General features: G+C 40.0%; 1 protein-coding gene across 1 annotated transcript in view; it reads right to left on the minus strand.

Annotated features, from left to right (window-relative positions):
• The window catches only part of CUL5 (cullin 5), an 84,742-nt gene that overhangs the window by 58,061 nt on the left and 5,454 nt on the right, over nt 1-21,227 (minus strand). The window contains exons 2-4 of the mRNA XM_016184923.2: nt 9,680-9,789; nt 6,753-6,852; nt 2,056-2,232 (exon numbers count right to left, since the gene is read on the minus strand). Coding sequence (XP_016040409.1) covers nt 2,056-2,232; nt 6,753-6,852; nt 9,680-9,789 — 387 coding nt within the window. The remainder of the gene's footprint in view (nt 1-2,055; nt 2,233-6,752; nt 6,853-9,679; nt 9,790-21,227) is intronic.

The raw sequence follows: 21,227 nt of genomic DNA on the forward strand, positions 1-21,227 counted from the left end.
GGCATGCTTACACAAATACTTAATGCAAAAAAGGTCACATGAACAGCCTGGATAGAGATCAGCTGGTAAAGCACATGAGTGAGGCCCTGGGTTTGATCCCTGGTATTGCAGAGAATTTCACGGATACTTTGTTATCTCTCCTTTTCCTTCCTGTCTTTGTATGTCTGAGTATCTGCTTGTCTATTTAGAAAGTTGGCAAAGGAGCTGGGGAGATAGCATAATGATATGTCAGAGACACAAAAGCGCCCACTTTCGGTCTCTAGCACCACCATAAACCACAGATGAACAGTGCTCTGGAGGGGGGAAAAAGGAAAAAAAAGTACAAGGGAGGACAAATTTGTGGTATTGCACGTCTGAACCTTTGCATCACTCCTCATCAACACATTTCTTAAAAAGGGTGGTGGAGGCCAACTGAAAGATATACTAAAAAGAAAACCAATTTCACAATATAGATATTTCATTTATGTAATACACATATTCTTTTATTTTATTTTAAAAAATATTTATTTATTTATTCCTTTTTGTTGCCCTTATTGATAAGACACCTGGAGACCTGCTTCACCACTTGTGAAGCGACTCCCCTGCAGGTGGGGAGCTGGGGGCTCGAACCGGGATCCTTAAGCCGGTCCTTATGCTTTGCACCACCTGCACTTAGCCTGCTGCGCTACTGCCTGACTTCCAATACACATCTTCTTAAGTGAATATTTTCAGTCCATGTAACTCAGATGCAGAGATATGTATTAACTGCCTGAGCATCAGTAATAGCAACATCAATAACATTTATGTGACATTTTACTATGTACCCAGCACTGCTCTATGTGTTTTTCACATGTAAAATATTTTACCCTTATGTCCAAGTTATAGCTACTATTAGATGTGTAGGATCTGGGCACAGAGAGAAAATTTAGCTTTCCACATTTTATTTTATTTATTTATTTTTAGATTCTATTTATTCATTCATGAGAAAGATAGGAGAAAGAACCAGACATCACTCTAGTACATGTGCTGCCAGGGACTGAACTCAGGACCTCATGCTTGAGAGTCTATTGCTTTATCCACTGTGCCATCTCCCAGACCACACATTCTCACATTTACATGGCAATACTATAATCCAAGAATCTATGCTCTTAATCATTAAGAGATGCTGATTCCCATGTTGGTTTTTTTAAAAAAAAAAAAAAACCTGCAGGGGGAAAGCTATGCAAGTGGTGAAGCAGGGCTGCAGGTGTCTCTCTGTCTCTCTCCCTGTCTCCCCCTTATCTCTCAATTTCTCTGTCTCTATCCACTAAATAAATATAATTAAAAAAATTAAAAAAAATTAGGGGCCAGGTGGTGGCACACCTTGTTAAGCACACACTATAGTGTGTAAGGACCCAGGTTCAAGCCCCAGGTCCCTACCTGGAGCGGTAAAGCTTCACAAGTGGTGAAGCAGGGCTGCAGGTGTCTGTCTCTCTCCCTCAATTTCTCTCTGTCTCTATCCAATAAATAAATAAAAATTAAAAACTAAAAAAAAAAAAAATTAAGAATGGGGGCTGGATGGTAGCCCATCTGGCTGAGTGCACATACTACCACCATGTGAGTACCCAGGTTTGAGTCCCTGTTTCCCACCTGCAGGGGAGAAGCTTCTGGAGTGGTGAAATATGTCTGTAGGTGTCTCTCTCTTTCTATCCCTATCTCCCACCCCCCTCCCAATTTCTATCTGTCCTGTCAAATAAAATAAATAAATAAAAAAGAAGAAAAGAAAAAGTGAAAGGAAATAAAAGGAAAAATAGCTGCTGGGAGCAATGGATCCACCTTTTTTTTTTAAATTAACTTTATTTACTTATTGGATAGACAGGCAGAAATTGAGAAGGAAGGGGGTGGTAGGGAGGAGAGAGACAGAGAGACACCTGCAGCCCTGCTTCACCACTTGCGAAGCTTTCCCTCTGCAGGTGGGGACAGGGGCTCGAACCCGGGTCATTGCACGCTGTAACATGTGTGCTTAGCCAGGTGAGTCAACGCCTGGCCCCCTGGATCCACCTTCTTTATGAAGATTATTTGAGAAAACTGACTTACCTTTCGAACAATACTGTCTTCTACATTTGATTTTTTATTGCTTCCCTGTTTACCCAATAAAGTAATCTCTAGCTGACAAAAAGGCTTCGGTAAAATATCACACTGTGTAAAGAATTTTCGCCATTCAACAATATATGCTTTTAGTAGGGCTGTATCATCTTGATGGCTCAGTACTCTCTGAGAAAAGAAAAAAAAGAGTCATACCAATGAAAATAAACATCGGTGCTTTAAGTAATAATAGAATATATTTGTGCTATAAATTATTTTACTAATTATACAAACTGTATTTTATCCAAAAGAAATTAAAACTTTTTTCTTTTTTTTTAATTTTCTTTATTGGGGAATTAATGTTTTACATTCAATGGTAAATACAAGAGTTTGTACATGCATAACATTTCTCAGTTTTCCATATAACAATACAACCCCCACTAGCTCCTGTCATCCTTCTTGGACCTTTATTTCCTCTCCCCCAACCCAGAGTCTTTTACTTTGGTGCAATATGCCAATTTCAGTTCAGGTCCTACTTGTGTTTTCTCTTTTAAAACATTTTTCTACACACACACATCAATAACCATCCATCCACAAGACATTAAAGTGCCTTACATAAACTTAACTGGAGGTTGTTCCATGTACCAAAAAAAAAAAAACCCCACAAACATCCTGTGCACAGAAGTTCATAGCAGCATTAGTAAAATAGCAAAAACCAACGAAAACATTCACCAATGAATAGGTAAACAAAATTTATGATAATCATACGACAGAATATTATTCAAGCATATTAAGAAATGGAATACTAATAAATGTTACAACGCTGATGAACCTTGGAGACATTATCCTAAATGAAAAATGACAGTCATTAATCATTATAAAATAAATGGTTATTTGGACTCCTACAAATTAAAAGTCAACAAGTAGATATTCTTTTTAGGGTAATGAAAAGATTCTAGTAGGATGGCTATACAGCTTTAAATTAAAATTAAAACCTATTGAATTATAAACTTTACAAGGATGAATTTCCTGGTGTTTATCAAGTATGGCTTTTTCTTTTTTTTTTTTTTTGTCCCCAGGGTTATTGCTGGGGCTCAGTGCCTGCACTACAAATCCACTGCTCCTGGAGGCTATTTTTTCCCTTTTGTTGCCCTTGTTGTATATTGTTGTTGTTATTATTGCTGCTGCTGTTGTTGGATAGGACAGAGAGAAATGGAGAGAGATGGGGAAGACAGAAAGGGGGAGAGAAAGACAGACCCCTGCAGACCTGCTTCACTGCCTGCAGGTGGGTAGCTGGGGGCTCCAACTGGGATTCTTATGCTTGTCCTTGCAGCCAACTCCCTGGAGAAACTTTTAAATAAAGATAATTGAGGGGGCTGGGCAGTAGCGCAGGGGGTTAAGTGCACATGGCACAAAGTGCAAGGGCATGAGTAAGGATCCCGGTTTGAGCCCCCGGCTTCCCACCTGCAGAAGAATTGCTTCACAGGTAGTGAAGCAGGTCTGCAGGTGTCTTTCTCTCCTTGTCTCTGTTTCCCCCTCCTCTCTCCATTTCTCTCTGTCCTATCCAACAACAACATCAATATTAACTACAACAATAAAACAACAAGGGCAACAAAAGGGAATAAATAAATAAATAGATAAATAAATTTAAAAAAGTTTCTCCAACACTGTTGCAGTTTGGGCTGGTCCCATGACTTGCCTTCAACAGCAAAGCACAGCAGACGTGATATTGAGAGACGTCAAGTCAAGACCTGAAGGGGTCTTGCAGATTCTACTATTAAACCAATAGCTGTTTTTTGTGAGAATAAGAAGCTACTCAAGAGGGGCTGGGTTTGGCACACCTGGTTGACCATGTTATAATGCATAAGGACCTGAGTTCAAGCCCCAAGTCCCCACCTATGGAGGAAAACTTTCCGAGTGGTGAAGCAGGGCTTCAAGTGTTTTTCTCCCTATCTTCCTTATACCTCCCAATTTCTCGATGGCTCTATCCACTAAATAAAGATAATAAAATAAATTTTTAAAAAAGGGAGAGAGAGAAGCTACTCAAGAAGATAAGGCCCAGCTAAAAGACAGCACCAAACACCAGGTAGGTGGGTAAAGATGTCTTGAACCACTCCACTGACTGCTGCTAATCTCGTAAGATAAGACAGACTCAGGTGAGCCTAGCCCAAATTTCTAAACCACAAGATAATTTTTTTTAAAGATATGTCAGCAGCTTGTGAGGAGGTGCAGGGTTGAGTTTCATCCCTGGCCCTGCACATGCCAGAGTGCTACTCTGGCCTCTCCCTTTCTCGTAAAATAAATCCATCACATTTTAATGCACACTGTCTTTCCTGTTTGGGAGATTTGGTCCTTCCTAGTAATGATGAGCTCCTTATTATTTTTTTAAATATTTATTTATCCATCCCCTTTTGTTGCCCTTTTTTTTTACTGTTGCTTTTATTGATGTCGTCATTGCTGGATAGGACAGAGAGAAATGGAGAGAGGAGGGGAAGACAGAGAGGGGGAGTGAAAGACACTCACCTGCAGACCTGCTTCACCAGCTGTGAAGGGACTCCCCTGCAGGTGGGGAGCCGGAGGTTCGAACTGGGACCGTTACACCAGTCCTGGTGCTTTGCGCCACCTGCGCGTAACCCGCTGCGCTACCGCCCGACTCCCCGGTGAGTGCCTTATTTTATTTTGCCTCCAGGGTTATTGCTGGGGCTCTGTGCGTACACTACAAATAACACTGCTCCTGGAGGCTGTTTTTTCCATTTTGTTGCCCTTATTGTAGCTCTTATTGTTGTCATAGCAATGTTGTTATTGGATAGGACAGAGAGAAATGGAGAGAGGAGGAGAAGACAGAGAGGAGGAGAAAAAGATAGACACAGACCTGCTTCACGGCTTGTGAAGTGACCCCCTGCAAGTGGAGAGCTGGAGGCTTGAACCAGGATCCTTATGCTGGCCCTTGCGCTTTCCCATGTGCGCTTAACTGGCTGTGCTACGCCCCAGCTCCCCTACAATAATTTTTTTAAGCTGAGTGTCAAAGACAAAACAAAGCTAGCACCCTAGTGCCTAAATGAGTTCTTCACTATTAAGCACTTCTACACATTTATCAACTCAAAAATGATTATTTTCAGTTTAGCAGCAGCAAAGGACAGTCTGGGGATTATACAGAGAACTAGCTAAAATTGAAGAAAATTATTGTCAGCTTCAGAAAAAGGTGTTAGTCATGAGGAAAAAAAAATGGATAAATTTGAGCTGATACATAACTAAAAAAAAAATAATGGTAGTGAGAATTTCTAAATATTAAATGAAAAAAAGGATACATATAGCACAGCGGGTTAAGCATACATGGTGCTAAGCACAAGGACCAGCGTAAGGATCCTGGTTCGAGCCCCCGGCTCCTCACCTGCAGGTGTCTATCTTTCTCTCCCCATCTCTGTCTTCCCTTCCTCTCTCCATTTCTCTCTGTCCTATCCAACAACAACACCATTAATAACAACAACAATAACTATAGCAATAAAGCAAGGGCAACAAAAGGGAAGATAAATACAAATAAATATTTTTAAAAAAAGATACATACTTTTTTTTTTTTTAATGAACCCAGTGTGCCACACTTTTGAGATATCACTAAGCAATCTCCTGGCCCAAATTTTTATTCGGTTTTGAGAAAGGAGGGGTGTAGGGGCAGGTCACAGCATCATTCTGCCATCCATGGAGCACCTCTGGTGCTATCTACACTGTACCTATTTGGTGTCTAGACTCAAACCCAGGGCTTCACACAAAGCAAGGCACGTGTTCTACAACTGAGTAAGTTCTTGGCTACTGTAAAACTATTTTTTGTAGAATATTTCATTTTGGCAGAGCCTACGTCTCATGTGTGTGCAGTTTTACAATTCCTGAACAGGTATTTGCATTAAGATAGCAAAAAACAAAACAAACAAACAAACAAAAAACCCCACAGAAAGTGAAGCAGGTAAGAGACATCACAGCACAGGAGCTTTCCTGTGCTTTTTCCACTGCCATAACATTCACACGTAGTGTCAGGGGTCAGGCGTGGGCCATACACACAACAAGGCACATGCCCTGCCAAGTGAAGTAAAACACAACCTCCTATAATAGCTTTTAAAAAAATATTTATTTATTTATTCCTTTTTGTTGCCCTTGTCATTTTATTGTTATTACTGACAATTATTTTTTATAATTATATGTAGTTATTACTGATATCATTGTTGTTGGATAGGACAGAGAGAAATGGAGAGAGGAAGGGAAGACAGAGAGGGGGAGAGAAAGATAAGACACCTGCAGACCTGCTTCACTGTGAAGCAACTCCCTTGCAGCTATAATAGCTTTCAACTGAAGATAATAATACCCTTTCTTGAGAGAAATGCCACTAGGAGGGAGTCCAACAAATGACAATATATCTTTCAAAATTTAGGGGCGAGGCAGTGGCACACCTGGTTGAGCACACAAGTTACCAAGTGTAAGAGCTCAGGCTTAAAACCTCAGTCTCATCTACAGAAGGGAAGATTCACGAGTGGTGAAGCTTCTCTACCTCCCCTCCACTTCTCAATTTCTCTCTGTCCTATTAAGTAAAATAAATGTCAAAAAATTAAAATATGTTGAAGTCAATACAATATTTTCATTTTTTCAGTCATATACTCAAAATCAGAAAATATAATAATCTGAGTAAAGTCTTAAATTTAATATAAAGATGCAGAACTTACTGCCTGTGCTTGCTTGATAAACTCGAGAATATCTTCTTTCAAAGCCTGATGAATTTTTGCTGGGCCTTTATCATCCCACAGACAGACTGCATGCACATCACTGTAAAACAAAACAGGTAAGTAAACATCAACACTAGAATATTAATAATGAGAAAACTTGTATTAGAGTCTGTGTTAATATAATTTCCATAAGCTATGCTAACCCAAGCTAAGAATGCTTGAATTCATTCATAAGAACAAAGCATTCCTTTAAAAAAAAAAAAAGATTTAGGGGGCCAGCAGGTGGCACACTGGATAAAGGACTAAACTCTCAAGCATGAGGTTTGAAGGATGTTAGTGGAGGTGATTATGTTAGATGAAATAAAATGTGAAAGACAACGACCAGAGGTTCTGCTCATATGTGGAGTACAGATAACTAAAGGCAGGGCTTCTCTGAGGCTTTATAGCTCCAAACTGAGTTTTTCAAATAGAGAAGATACCGAAAGAAAGAGGGTAAGACACCACCAAAAGCTTCCTACAATTCAGAGGATAGGGACAGTCTCAAACCCGGATCAAGTGCATGACAAAGCATATCCCCCAATCACATAATGTTGCAAACCACTGTTATAGCACTAATAATATTATATAATGAGATTTTTAAGAGTTAGGATCCCCCCTCCCTTTTTTTTGTTTATTAATGAGAGAGAGAGAACACCAGACTATCATAGTTACATGTGATGCCAGGGATATGGAACTTGGGATCTCAAGCTTGAGAGCCATGTTTATCCTCTACAACACCTTCTGGGCTGCTGAATTCTTTTATTATTAGAATTCTGAAATTCCCGAAGGACATGTCTGGGCATGTAACTTAGTTCTTTTTACCCTGCAGGTGACATTATGCTCCCATGTGGTGCCTGGACTCAAACTTAGGGTTTCACAAACAGCAAGATATATGCTCTACTAGGTGACCTGTCTCCTGCTCCAAGAAATTATCATTGTGTGTGTACCCTATTATGACAATGCTTGAACCCTGGAAAGCTTTCAGGTATGTTTCAATTTATAGGCCAGTGATGTGGTATGAACTGATGCCTCTGGTTCTATATATAAAAATGGTTCATATACAATCTCAAAGAAAGCAGCCAGGAGAGTTGACAGGCAGAGAACAGACTTTCCAAACCTGAGGCCCCAGGTTTAATGCCTCCTCTGATCTCTCTCATTAAATGAAATTTTAGGGTAGTAAAATTTTAGGGTAGTCGGGCGGTAGTGCAGTAGCTTAAGCGCATGTGGCGCAAAGCGCAAGGGCTGGCATAAGGATCCCGGTTCAAGCCCGCTTCACAAGTGGTGAAGTAGGTTTGCAGGTGTCTATCTTTCTCTCCTCCTCTCTCCATTTCTCTCTGTCCTATCCAACAATGAAGACAGACAACAATAATAATTACAACAATAAAGCAACAAGGGCAACAAAAGGGAATAAAAATAAAAATCTAAAAATAAATAAATAAATAAAAGTAGAGGTATCAACTAAAAAAAAAAAAAAATTCCCCATCAAGTGTCTCAGACAACTGGGCAGTGGCACAGCTGGTTGAACCATACACAGGGACCTAGGTTTGAGCCCCTGCTCCCCACCTGAAGGGGGATGCTTCACAAGCAGTGAAGCAGATCTGTAGGTGTCTATCTTTCTCCCTCCCCCTCTACTTTCTCTTCCCTTCTCAGTTTCTCTGTCCTATCAAAATAGAAATACAATAGGAAGAAAGAAAGAGAGAGAGAGAGGAAGCCACCGGGAGTGCTAGCACCAGGCCCCAGTGGTAACAGGAGGAAGATGAAGAGAAGTAGTTGTGGTAGTAGTAGTGTCTCAGCAGGTTCACTTGTTTCATAAAACCTAGGTTTGATCTCCAGCACTGCACATGCTCAAGTAGTGTTCTGGTGTCTCTCATATAGAATAAATTAATATTTTTTCCTAAAATAAGAATGTGTCTTGTGAGCATATTTTATTTTATTTTATTTTATTTTAATGAGCAAAAGAGAGATAGAAAGAAAGCAAAGGACTGCTCAGTTCTGGTTTATGGTGGTGCCAGAAATTAAACCTGGGATTTCAGAGCCTTTGGCATGAAACTTTTGCATAACCATTAAGCCAGCTCCACCACTCAAGAATTCATATTTTAACTATACACATGTAGTTTACTTTAAACATGTGCTCTAAGAGTCTGGAATTTTGGTACAGACCAGACACAATTTCATAATGACTAGTCCCAACCAAACCCTGGAAGCTGGTAACTGGTAGACAACATTATAACAATTCATCATACTCATCACTAAGAAAATTAAGTGTGCTCTGTCTGACACCACTAGAAAAGTATTGTTGTATGTTTGTATCCGGTTTTCACTAGGACTTAACCCTATATGCTTTTCCCTATGTTCTGTAACCTTTTGCTATAAACATTATCTATTTGGTATTTTAAGTCCTCCATGCAAATCTCTGAACCAGTCTTGGGGACCCCCAACACACTAGTGATCATTTAAAACAGATAAACTGACCATCTGGAGTAACTACTTGATACAAATGTAGAAATGGATCAGTGATGGAATGGAAGTTGAGTTAACTATGCTGAGAAATAAAACAGAAAAAGATTTACAGGATGATTTCACTCATGTGGAATGTAGTTAGTGCAGTACAAACTAGCAAAACAAAAAACTCTTAGGTTCTGTGAAAAATACAGTGATTATTGGAGGGAAAAGAGAACAGGAGTGGAAGAACAAGTGGAGGAGTCAAACTGATAGTTTGATGATGTCACTAGACCCTTGTGGTGGGTAATGATTATGTATACACACTTAGAGGTATGAAGCTGGATTTCTGAAATTTTAGTATGGTAAATTTGCACAAGTTTTTTTTTTTTTTTTTAATACATCAATAAAATTTCCTTTATGTTAGCAGAAAATAATGGATTACTTACGAAAATAGATCAAACCACTGTTGTTTTGTAACAGATTCTTGGCGTAAAAGCTTCAAAACAATTGGACGCATGAAATCCCATTTGTCTTCAAACTGAAGAGAACCTTTATTCTTTAAAAAATGAAAAGAACAGTTTCATTTAAATAAAGTTAAATAAAAAGTAGTCATTTAAAAAAATTAAATTTATTTATAAAATAAAAAACAGAAAATATCAACAAAACCATAGGATAAGGGAGATAAAATTCCACACATTTGGGGGTCGTGGCACAGTGGGTTAAGTGCATGTGGCGCAAAGCGCAGGGACTGGCGTAAGGATCCCAGTTTGAGCCCCCAGCTCCCCACCTGCAGGGGAATCGCTTCACAGGTGGTGAAGCAGGTCTGCAGGTGTCTATCTTTCTCTCCCCCTCTGTCTTCCCCTCCTCTCTCCATTTCTCTCTGTCCTGTCCAACAACGAACAACATCAACAATGGCAATAATAATGACCACAACAAGGCTACAACAACAAGGGCAACAAAAAGGGGGAAAAGATGGCCTCCAGGAGCAGTGGATTCATGGTGCAGGCACCAAGCCCAGCAATAACCCTGGAGGGGAAAAAATAATAAAAAAATAATAATAAAAAGAAAGAAAATTCCACACATTTCCCACCACCAGAGTTCCATATCCCATCTCCATCCACTGGAAGCTTTCCTGTTCTTTATCCCTCTGGGAACATGGACCCAGGATCATTATGGGGTATAGAAGGTGTAAGGTCTGGCTTTTCTAATTGCTTCTCCACTGAACATGGGCATTGGCAGGTTGATCCATACTCGCAGCCTGTGTTTATCTGTCCCTAGTGGGGCAGGGCTCTGGAGAGATAGGGTTCCAGGGTACATTGATGAGGTAGTCATTTTTTTTAATTTTTGAAAAATATTTATCTATTTATTCCCTTTTGTTGCCCTTGTTGTTTTATTGTTGTAGTTATTATTGTTGTTGTTATTGTTGAATAGGACAGAGAAATGGAGAAGAGGGGAAGACAGAGAGAGGGAGAGCCAGATAGACACCTGCAGACCTGCTTCACCCCGTGAAGTGACTCCCCTGCAGATGGGAAGCAGGGGGCTCAAACCAGAATCCTTATGCTGGTCCCTGCGCTTTGTGCCACTTGCGCTCATGCTCTGCGCTACCGCCCCCAACTCCCAGATTTGCTTACTTATTAGGGAGAAAGTGGAGAGAAGAGAGAGAACCAAGGCATTACCTTGGCACAAAAGATGCTAGGGTTTGAGCTCAGAACCTCATGCTTAAGAGTCCAGGGCATTATCTACTATGTCACTGCTCAGGCTGGTTGGTGGAGTATATCTCTAAAATTTTAAGATATCTCTAAAAATAAAGAAACAGAGGCCAGGCAGTAGCATAACCAGTTGAGCATACAGGCTACCAAATACAAGGACCTGGGTTCAAGCTTCCACTCCCACCTGCAGAGAGGAAGCTTCATGAACGGTGAAGCAGGTCTGCAGGTATCTATTTCTCCCTATCTCCCACTACCCTCTCAGTTTCTGTCCTATCTAGTAAGAAAAGAAAAAGAAAAAATAATAAACTGGCCACCAAGAGTGGTGGGTGTGTGGTGTAGGCACCAAGCCTCAGCAATAACCCTGGTGGTAATAAATAAAATAAGATAGATACACCAGAAAACTGTGCTTCATGTACCATACGTGAACCTCAGTCATGCAACAAACATGCTCTTATGTTCTCCCTACTGCATCAACTCCGCAGCCAACGTAGTTCCACATGAACAATTAAGCAATCCTGACTATACAAAATAACACTAATACAACAAGGGCAACAAAAGGGAATTAAATAAAAGTCAAGTGACTTTATTTATTTAAAAAAATAAATAACACTAATAAAAACCTTAGATAATAAAGTTGGGGGTATTTTCCTGGCTGGCAGTAGTAGTCTCTACATATTGTCATATGTTGAGACCAGGACAGAAATAAAACAACCTGACTACAAAGGAGAAAATAGGAGAAACTGTGCTCATAATTTTCCTGGACTATGTACTATGTGTCTCTTTCTTTGGCTAATCTTAACCTGTATCCATTTTCTGTAGTAAACCATAACCATGAATCACAAAAGTAGCTTTTAGCAAGACCTATGAATGTTTTCTTTTTTTAATACTTATTTATTATTTTTAATATTTATTTTCCCTTTTGTTACCCTTGTTGTTTTTATTGTTGTAGTTATTATTGTTGTTGTTATTGATGTCATCATTGTTGGATAGGACAGAGAGAAATGGAGAGAGGAGGGGAAGACAGAGAGGGGGAGAGAAAGACACACACCTGCAGACCTGCTTCACCGCTTGTGAAGCAACTCCCCTGCAGGTGGGCATCCGGGGGCTCCAACCAGGATCCTTATGCCGATCCTTGCGCTTTGCGCCACCTGCACTTAACCTGCTGCGCTACCACCCGACTCCCGTTGTTGTAGTTATCATTGTTGCGACTAATGTTGTCGTTGTTGGATATGACAGAGAAATGAAGAGAGATGGGGAAGATAGAGAGGAGGAGAGAAAGATAAGACACCTGTAGACCTGATTCACCATCCGTGAAGCAATTATCCTACAGGTGGGGATCCTTATACCGGTCCTTGTGCTTTATGCCACGTGATGCGCCACGTGAATTTAACCTGCTGCGTCACCACCTGACCCCCACCTATGAATGTTTCTAATGAATGACTGAACCTTAGGGTGGTTTGGGGAACGACCCAAGCTTACAAATGGTGTCCTGTGTGTAGAGATGTACTATTTTATAGTTTCCCTAAGCTACACACACACACACACACACACACACACACACACACACACACACACAAAATGTACTAAAAAAAATACATACATATGTATACAAACATATATACATATGTATCTGAAAACTAAGAGAAAAAAACAGAAAGACACCGATCTCATTCTATAGTGTTCACAAAACCCTCATACCAAAAGACTTAGAAACTCTAGATGAATCTAACTAGAAAGCATAAATATCAATAGAAAAATCTTTTAAATAAACAAATGGCATTTCTGAGGAATGACACTTCATAATCATGCACAGTTTATACCCGAAATGTGAAAAGGGTTCAACATTAGGGGGAACATAATCAATGTATTACATTACTAAAAATAAAGTGTCTAGCTGCTTAGTTATGATTTAATAATATATATCTGGGACGTGGCACAGTGGACAGGTGCATGAAGATCTGTGGGACCACTTGTGCTATACTGCTACTCTGGCTTCTCTTCCTCTCAATCTATCTATTACTTGTGAAAGAAATCTTAAAAAAAAAAAAAAAAAGGGTGGGGGTATAGCATAATGGTTATGCAAAGAGACTTTCATGCCTGAGGCTCTCAAGTCCCAGGTTCAATTCCCCACACCACCATAAGCCAGAGCTGAGCAGTGCTCTGGTTAAAAAAATAAATAAATAAAATAAAATCAGACCATCACCAAATTTAATTCAAGGTGGATTAAAGTCATGGATGCTATACATGGAACTATAAAATGCATAGAAGAAAACAGGTGAAACACTTGAGCACCTTAAGATCAGGGACATACTGGGAGACTCAACTCCACTGATGAAACTAAAGAATAAACAATTGAGATTACATCAAGTTAAAAAACCTATATATATATTGAAATAAAACCACAAGGATAAAAAGGCAATTTAGTAATGGAGAGAAGATGTCTGCACATCACACATGTAATAAGACATTGATATTGAAAATATGTAAAGAAATCATACAATTCTTGGTGTATTGCACCAAAGTAAAAGACTCTGGGGTGGAACACGATGGCAGAGAAGGACCTGTGTGTGGGGGGTGGGGCTAGACTGTTATGTGGAAAACTGAGAAATGCTACACATGCACAAACTACTGTATTTTACTGTCAACTGTAAACCGTCAAACCCTTCAATAAAGAAAAAAACACCATAAAACTCAGTAACAAAAAAATGCTCAAAATCCAATAAAAAAGTGGGCAATAAGTCTGAGTAGATGCTTCTCTAAAGACATACTAATAGCAAGGGCCAGGTAGCCAGGCTAGGTGGTGGTGCACCCAGTTAACTGCATATAGTACTATGCAGAAGGACCTGCTTAAGAACTTGGGTTCAAGCCCCCACTCCCCACTTGTAGTGGGGATGCTTCACAAGCATCCCTCTCTGTCTTCCCTTCCCCTTTCAATTTCTCTGTGTCCTACTGAAATGGCGGAGGGGGAAAGGACCGCCAGGAGAGATAGATTTGTAGTGCCAGCCCCAAGCCTCCACAACTGGAGGCAAAAAAAAGAAGAAAACAGAAACATACAGATAGGTCACAGACATGTGAAAAAAACACTCCACATGTTACAGAAATGTAAATTAAAACAATAAGATAACACCTCACACTTGTGAGAAAGGCTTTTACATTTCAAGTCTGGAAATCATGCTGGTGAGGATGTGAGAAAAAGGAACTGGTACACTGTTGGTGTGGAAACATTTGAAGATTCCTTAAATTAACATGGAAATATCTTATGATTCAGCAATACCACTTCTAGGCATATATCCAAAGGACACAGAAACACTAATTGAAAGGATATCCACCTGTGTTCATAGCTGCACTATTCATAGTTAAAATATGAATTCAAGCTAGGTGTCTAAAAATGTGATATTCAGTAGAATATTACTCTGCTATTAAAAACGATACTGTGGGAGTCGGGCATAGTGCAGCAGGTTAAGCACGGGTGGTGCAAAATGCGAGGATCAATATAAGGATCCCGGTTCAAGCCCCTGGCTCCCCACCTGCAGGGGAGTCGCTTAAGTGGTGAAGCAGGTCTGCAGATGTCTATCTTTCTCTCCTCCTCTCTCCATTTCTCTCAGTTCTATCCAACAACAATGACAAGAATAACTACAACAAAGGCAACAAAAGGGAATAAATTAAATATTTTTTAACAAATGATATTGTATCATGTAGGATACAATGCTTGCAATTAGAGAGGATTATACAAAGTGAAATGAAAGGTGAAAGGTTATTCTCAGATGGTTTCACTTACATGTGGAATATAAGTGAAGCAACTGAATGTGTTTAAAAGAATAGCAACCAGTCTGCTTCAGATTTTGTGAAAAATGTAATAGTTGGTGGAGGGCTTTTTTCCTTAAGATTTTATATTAGTAATTTAATAGTGTTTTGCAGAGTTGTAAGTTTTCAGAGCTATAATCCACACCTATACATGGTGTGTGCAAGTCACCACACCCTTCACCAAAGTCTTGTGCTTCCCCCCTTGGTAACCACAATAGTTCTCAGTCTAAGAGGCAGTTTAGAAGAATCGTATCTTTTGTTAAAATATACTAACCAGTGGCCCAAGAAGCGAAGTGGCACAGTGGATAAAAAAAAGTTTAACTTAAAACCGTAAGGTCTGGCTGGAGAGTTAGTATAATAGCTATGCAAAAAGACTTTCATACTTGAGACACCAAAGCTCTCAGGTTCAATTTCCCAGCACCACCACAGAATATATGTTGTATAGAAAGGGGAGGAAAAACATATGATAAAACAAGATGATAAAAAACAGAGACTTCTACTTTCGACTACGATGGTTAAGAGGAGCCAGATTTCTCCTGCCTAAACAACTAGAAAGCCAAAGGGCCAGGAGTCGGGTGGTAGCGCAGCGACTGGCTCTCCACCTGCAGGGGAGTCGCTTCACAGGCGGTGAAGCAGGTCTGCAGGTGTCTTTCTCTCCCCCTTCTGTCTTCCCCTCCTCTCTCCATTTCTCTCTGTCCTATCCAACAACGATGGCATCAATAACAACAACAATAACTAAAACAACAATAAAAAACAAGGGCAACAAAAAGGGAAAGTAAGTAAAAATCTTAAAAAGTAATTTAAAAAAAACGCCAAAGGGCAATACAGAACAGTGCTTCTGAGATGACTGAACAAATGAGCTGAGCCCTACAAGTGCTCAAGCATACTGCCTAGAAAGCTTCTAGCCCTCAACACAAATAAGAGAAACCCAAACTAATCTAGAAATTTCACTAAGACTTGAGTTCAGGATCTGGGGAGGCCAAAGTGGTGAAAATTCAAAGCACAGGGTATCAAAGTAAAAGGGGCTGAATAGGGAAGGAGCTCTGGGGAATATGGAGAGGGATCCCCTAAGTCTTTCATTGAACAATGACTTTAAATTTTTATTTACTATGAGAAAGTCAGAATGGGGGTAAGGTGGGGAGAGACTAGAGCACTGGCTCAGTTTTAGCATAAGGTTTTGCCAAGGAGTGAACCCACAGCCTCTGGAGCTTTGGTCAAGCAACTTCTATGCTCTAAAAGGCTAAGCTCTCTTAACAGGCTAAGCCCCAAATACTGTCTTGTGCACGCAGAGTGAACAATCACCATTGCCCACATCAGGATGCAAACAGTTCAAGTTCCCAACAGTCACAGTGGAGATGCTCCATTAATATGTTAAGTACTGGGAAGAATTCTCAGAAAGGTTTACATCTAAAATAGAGCCAAAGCGGACCCTGAATGTCGTCCAAAAAACAGAAATTGAGAGGGGAGAGATAGAGGGAGAGAGACAGAGAAATCTGCATCCCTGCTTCGCCATTCATGAAGCTTTCCTCCTTTTAGGTGGGGACCAAGTGCTTGAATCTGAGTCCTTGTGCACTGTAATGTGTGTGCTAACCAGGCCCACCACCACCTGGCCTCATCCAAACCCATTTTAATAAAACCTAAAAGCAAGCTTTGAAAGGATCACATGCAAGCCATTCAATAGTAATTAGATAAGGAAAGAGAAAGTGTTGAAAATTACTGAACTAAAACTGTTGAAGGCTCTAAACTTTCTTTTTTATTTTTTAATTTAAAAAATATATATCATTTATTAGAAAGGCAGGAGAGGGAGAGAAAGAATCAAACATCAATCTAGTACATGTGTTGCTGGGGATTGAACTCAGAAACTCATGCTTGAGAGCCTAATGCCTTACCCACTGCAGTACCTCTCAGACTATGGTTCGAAACTTACTTTCTTTTTACTTATTTATCTATTCATTTTTATCATTTTACTGGGGGAGCTAATGGTTTACAGTACAGTTATTAACACATAGGTACAATTTCTCATCTCACAAATGAAAGTTCTAAGCTTTTCTCTGGCTACAGTGTCTTCCCCTCAACAAAGTAAAAATATAAAAGATACAAAATTCCAAAAAGTCCAAGAATTCTCCATAAACAGAACATCAAATACTCATTTTTTTTCCTCAGGGGACTGGGTGAGGTAGGGGGAATCTTAAACATGTGCTGGTTCTACCTATTGGATAATAGAAGTCCTCTCCCAATCTTCTAACATGAAAGAATGATTGGTAGAATCACTGACCATATGCTAGGGGAGACAACGTATTTCAATTGGATAGTTCAGGAGAGGTGACAAGTTCAGTTATGCATGTATCATCACTGGGTAAAAACAGATACTGAAGTTTTAAATCCTGGCCTTCATTTCCTTTCCTTGTGCTCTTCCTTCTTTAATTTGTTAGTCTCAGGGACTTCACTCACTATGCTAGTTTTTTCAGACAAAACAAGGGGTGAGTTGGGGGCTGCATGATACCCCAGCACCACAGCGTCCTTCAATATAGTGGGGGTTGAGTTCCAACCTGGGTCACCAACACAGCAAAGCAGTGCACTGTTCAAGTAAGCTATTTTGCCAGCCCTCCTCTTTATTTTAAATAAGATAAAAGCTTAGTCACTACTAAATTGCTTTTTATTTTGTCTCCACAACAGAACTGAGGGGGAAAAAAATCCATGTCAAGTTCTCAAAAAAAAAAAAATGATAAAGAGTTACCTTTCCTGACTCTAATCAGGATAAAGAAATCAAGATAGGGGGCTGGGCAGTAGCGCAGTAGGTTAAGTGCACATGGTGCGAAGCACAAGGACCGGGCAAGGAAACCGGCTCCCCATCAGCAGGGGGGTTGCTTCACAAATGGTGAAGCAGGTTTGCAGTTGTCTTTCTCTCCCCGTCTTCCCCTCCTCTCTCCATTTCTCTCTGTCCTAGCCAACAACAATGACATCAATAACAACAATAATATCCACAACAATAAAAATAACAATAATAACTACAACAGTAAAAATGACAATAATAATAACCACAACAAAAATTTTAAAAAAAAAGTCAGCAAAAGGGAAAAAACAAAAAGAAATTAGGATCTGTAAGTATAACATATCAGTTGTCCAAACAAAATAAAATGCGTTCATCTTTATCTAAAAAGTATTCCCGTGGCCAGGTGGTGGCATACCTGGTTGAGCACACAGATTACAGTATGCACAACTCAGGTTTGAGCCCCCGGTGCCCACCTGCAGGGTGGTGAAGCAGTGTTGCAGTGGTGAAACAGCGCTGCAGGTGTTTCTCTCCCTATCACCCTCTTCCCTCTTGATATCTGGCTGTCTTTATCCAACAAATAAATAAAGATAATAAAAAAGTCTTCCCTAATGGGAAAATCAGTTCTAGAGCAAAGTGACAATAACATTCATCTCTTAATCTGTAGCCATGATGATGGTTTCAAAGAAAAATATACATTACAAAAACTAAATTTTTTTGAATGTACTTGGGGAAGGTGTTAATGTTGCTTATCAAAAAATGCTACACAGGTCTTTCTAGAATATATTAGTATGTGTCACTTCACTGCCTATGGTTAACAGCAATCTGGAAATGTTACATGCAGTAAGGTATTCTAAGAGAGGAAGATCATATTCACATAACTTGCTACAATATAGCATTGTAATAGTTCTATTTTATTGCTACTCTCATTGTGGCAACTTTAGAAATTAAACTTTATCACAGACAGGTATATAAATGGAAAGTAATGAGGATTTGATTCTCTGTGATTAGAGATATTTACTGCAAAATACGCTAATAGAACACTGCTCAGCAAGAAAGAAACAAAGTCTGCAACAGGCACCAGCCTGGAAGACTTTCAATACATTCTTCTGAGTGAACTCACAAGACTGATTCATTTATATAACATGCTGGAAAAGGTGAGACTTTGGAGACATAAAATAAACCACTATTTGACAGAGATGGGACTGAGAAGGCAGTCCCTCTACAATGCTAGGATATTGTACTTGCTTTTTTAATCAACTGTTACTTATTTATAAAGCACCTTCCATGACTATGGCTGCACTAGATGGTAACAGTATCGTTCTTGAACTATGTGGCCCACTATTCTAAAAAGGACTTAGTGAGTCAGGTGGTAGCGCAGCAGGTTAAATGCACGTGGTGCAAAGCTCAAGGACCAGCATAAGGATCCCAGTTCGAGCCCCCAGCTGGTGGTGAAACAAGTCTGCAGGTGTCTATCTTTCTCTCCCCGACCCCGTCTTCCCCTCCTCTCTTCATTTCTCTCTGTCCTAACAACGAAAACATCAATAACAACAATAACTATAACAACAATAAAAAGACAACAAGGGCAACAAAAGGGAAAATAAATTTTTTTTAAAAAGGACTTAGATATGTAAAGAGATCCTGTAACTAACACATAAGGTATAAATTAAATGCTAGGGGAAACTGATGCAATGTTGTGTTTGGGCAGAGTAAGCAACTATTAACTCCAACTGAGGACACTGAGAAGAAGTAGATATAGAGGCTGGGTCTTGATTAATAGCTAGGATTTTAGTAGACTAATACTGTAGGGAGGTCATTTCTGACAGAAGAAACAGCTTACAGAAGCACTCTTACAAAGAGCCTAGTGGACTGGAGAGAGAATATAGTGGTTATGCAAAAGACTTTCATGCCTGAGACTCTGAGGTCCCAGTTTCAACCTCCAGTACCACCACATGCCAGAAGTGAACAGTGATCTGGTCAAATAAAGACTCTGGTATGCTAGTGAACCAACAAACCACCATGGTGGTAGAGGAAGGGGGAGAGAGAGAGAATTAGAGACCCAGTCAGAAAGATTTTAAATTATTTCAAAGGTATCTGAGCAGTAAAGTGATAAGGTCAGAAATGTGTTTTGGTCAAAAGCTCAGGCCAGAGTTAAGAGATAAAAATAGTGAAATCATGGGAGTCGAAGACTGTCCGAGAAACAAAGGTACAAAGATAGAAAAGAGATTAAATCCTGAGAAATAATTATATTGGGGAAGAGAGAAGGAAGAACAGTAAAAAACACAAGTAATATGAAAGACAAGGGACACCAAGACAAAAAAAAAAAGTAGAAGTCTGAAAAACAGTATGAGAAAAGTAGGTGCGGTGTAGCAGAGACTGAGTACTTCAATACTGAGGGGGAGGGAGTATTTACAGGGAGAAAGAAAAATCACAGCAAGTAAAGGAAAAAGATGAAAAATCCTAATGACATAAAGTGGGAACTGCTTTTCCAAAAACTGTGATAGTGAATGCAAAGAGAGAAAAGGAAAGTGCACATAGTATGGAGTGCAAGGACCCACTCAAGGATCTTGGTTTGAGCCCCCGACTCCCCACTGGCTCCCCACTTGCAGCGGGGGGATGCTTCATAAGCCGTGAAGCAGGTCTATGGGTGTCTCTCTTTCTCTCTCCCTTTCTATCTTTCCTTTCCCTCTCAATTTCTCTGTCTTACCCAAAAAAAGAAAAGAAAAAAGAAAAAATGGCCACTAAGAGATGTGGATTTGTAGTGCCAGCACCAAGCCCCTGAGATAGCCTTGGAGGGAGGGAGAGGGAGAGGAAGAGAGAGAAAGAGGAAATGGTAAACAACTGAAGCCAAAAAGAATATATGTTCAGGGGGCTGGGCGGTAGTGCAACGGGCTAAGTGCACATGGCGCAAACCTCAAGGACCAGCTTAAGGATCCTAGTTTGAACCCCTGGCTCCCCACCTGCAGGGGGGTCAATTCACAAGCGGTGAAGCAGGTCTGCAGGTGTCTGTCTTTCCTCCTCTCTTTCTCTCTGTCCTCTCCAACAACAACAGCTATGACAACAATAACAAGGGCAAGTAAATGGCTTCCAGGAGACTGGATTTGTAGTGCAGCCACCAAGCCCCAGAGATAACCCTAGAGGGGGGAAAAAAAAAAAGAATATATGTTCAGTTCTATGGGAGGAGTAGAGGAAGACATATGCTTTCTTAATCCCTTAGAAGTGAGAAAAATACAGAGTGAAACAAATGTGGTCTGGGAGATGCTGGGAGATGGCACAGTGGATAAGGCATTAAACTCTCAAGCATGAGGTCCTAAATTCAAACCCCAGAAGCACATGCACCAAAGTGATAGATGGCACAGTGGATAAGGCATTAAACTCTCAAGCATGAGGTCCTAAGTTCAAACCCCAGAAGCACATGCACCAAAGCGATATTTGGTTCTTTCTCTATCTCCCCTTAACTTTCTTATTAATAAATAAAAAAATAAAAAGAGAGTGAAACTAACCAGGGACATAAAAGTCCTGGAGAGAAATTAAAGCTGAACTAGGGGCAGTGGTTAGATAGCATAATGGTTTTTTTGTTTTGTTTTTGTTTTTAAAGATTTTATTTATTTCTGAGAAAGACAGAGAAAGAACCAGACAAACTCCAGACCTCATGCATGAGAGTCCAAAGCTTTATCACTGTGCCACCTCTGGGACCACAGCATAGTGGTT

Source organism: Erinaceus europaeus, chromosome 20 (genome assembly GCF_950295315.1).
Source record: "Erinaceus europaeus chromosome 20, mEriEur2.1, whole genome shotgun sequence".
Taxonomy (NCBI): Eukaryota; Metazoa; Chordata; class Mammalia; order Eulipotyphla; family Erinaceidae; genus Erinaceus; species Erinaceus europaeus.